At 40.6% G+C, this 1351-nt stretch overlaps 1 protein-coding gene across 1 annotated transcript in view; it reads left to right on the top strand.

Annotated features, from left to right (window-relative positions):
• Nucleotides 1–1351, top strand: part of ccdc39 (coiled-coil domain containing 39) — a 28678-nt gene that overhangs the window by 7073 nt on the left and 20254 nt on the right. Inside the window, exons 3-5 of the mRNA XM_015403729.1 lie at nucleotides 478–624; nucleotides 707–865; nucleotides 942–1034. Of these exons, the coding sequence (XP_015259215.1) occupies nucleotides 478–624; nucleotides 707–865; nucleotides 942–1034 (399 nt within the window). The remainder of the gene's footprint in view (nucleotides 1–477; nucleotides 625–706; nucleotides 866–941; nucleotides 1035–1351) is intronic.

Raw genomic sequence — 1351 nt, 5'->3', positions numbered from 1 at the left:
ATCGTTAGTTGCAGCCCTAGTTCCATGTACATTTTTCCAGAATTTAAGAATTTTAGGACAGTTCCAGAATATGTGAGAATGATCAGCATTCATTGATCCACAATTCCGCCAACACCCCATGTTTGTATCGTTATATTTATTCTTGACTTTAGGCGTGATAAAAAAACATATTCGATTTTTCCATGAGCAGATTTATGTTTAATTTCTGTTATTGAGGGGTGAATATTGGAGATGAGTCATCGAATGCTTCAAAATATTAGTTTAAGGGTGTGATACACGTACATCCAAGGGAGTGCACTTGTTTGTTTTTTGTGTTTTAAATATTTTAAAATAACTATTTGTCGTGGCCTCATAGTTTTCATCAGCAGTTTTAACGAGGGTCGAAGCGGTCTGCAGGTCTCTGCCTTTTCATACAAAGGTTTTTTTTAGATATGGCGCCAAGATTAGATTTTAAGCAGTCATGTTGTTTTCTTACAGGCTCTGATCAAGGCAAACACACAAGAAATGGAGGTGGGGAAGCATCTGTCAGCCCTCACCGAGAGAGAGTCGTGTCGCTTCGCTCAGCTGACAGCTCAGACTGAAACAGAGCTCAGGTCTACAGATGAGAGGATAGACATATTAGAGGTCTGAATCCTGCATTAACTTAAAACAAATCTTACGGTGGCAGTGCCAAAATAGACTTATATTTAATCATTTGTATCTACAGAAAGACTTGTTCAAGCAACAGCAGAAGCTTGAAGAACTCAGGCTTCAGATGGACTGGGACCAGCAGCAGATGGATAACTTCTTAAAGGAATCAGCTGAAAAGGATGACGACCTAATGACCATCATCAAATATTCCCAGCAGGATGAACACAGGATCAAGGTTGAGAAGTTACGTTTATAGCTTTAATGTTATCTGTCTCCTTCTCAGCTAATGGCCATCTATGTATCCCATGTAGGAACTCACTCTGGCCTTAGAGAAGAAGTCCCTGGAGGCCAATGAAAAGCGAAAAGCCGTCGACAAAGAGCTAACAGAGACTAGATCTGCAGAGGTAATGGAAAGACCGAAAATCCACGCTGTTAATGTTATTCATTACATTTTGGAGGTCATCAGCAGTGGTGTTTTGGACAGCCGTATAAGATTTAGTCCTAGTCTTCAGGACGAAAACTATTATTAATCTTGGTCGCATTTTAGTCATTATGATACATGATAGTTTTAGTCGGTTTTAGTCGACTCAATTCTTGACCAGACTGAGAGCTCTAGGCTAGATACGACAATAGCTGGGTATACACTCACCGGCCACTTTATTAGGTACCCCATGCTAGTAACGGGTTGGACCCCCTTTTGCCTTCAGAACTGCCTCAATTC

This window comes from Cyprinodon variegatus, unplaced genomic scaffold (genome assembly GCF_000732505.1).
Source record: "Cyprinodon variegatus isolate N-32 unplaced genomic scaffold, C_variegatus-1.0 Scaffold1552, whole genome shotgun sequence".
Classification (NCBI taxonomy): domain Eukaryota; kingdom Metazoa; phylum Chordata; class Actinopteri; order Cyprinodontiformes; family Cyprinodontidae; genus Cyprinodon; species Cyprinodon variegatus.
This window is presented reverse-complemented; position numbering and strand designations above follow the sequence as displayed.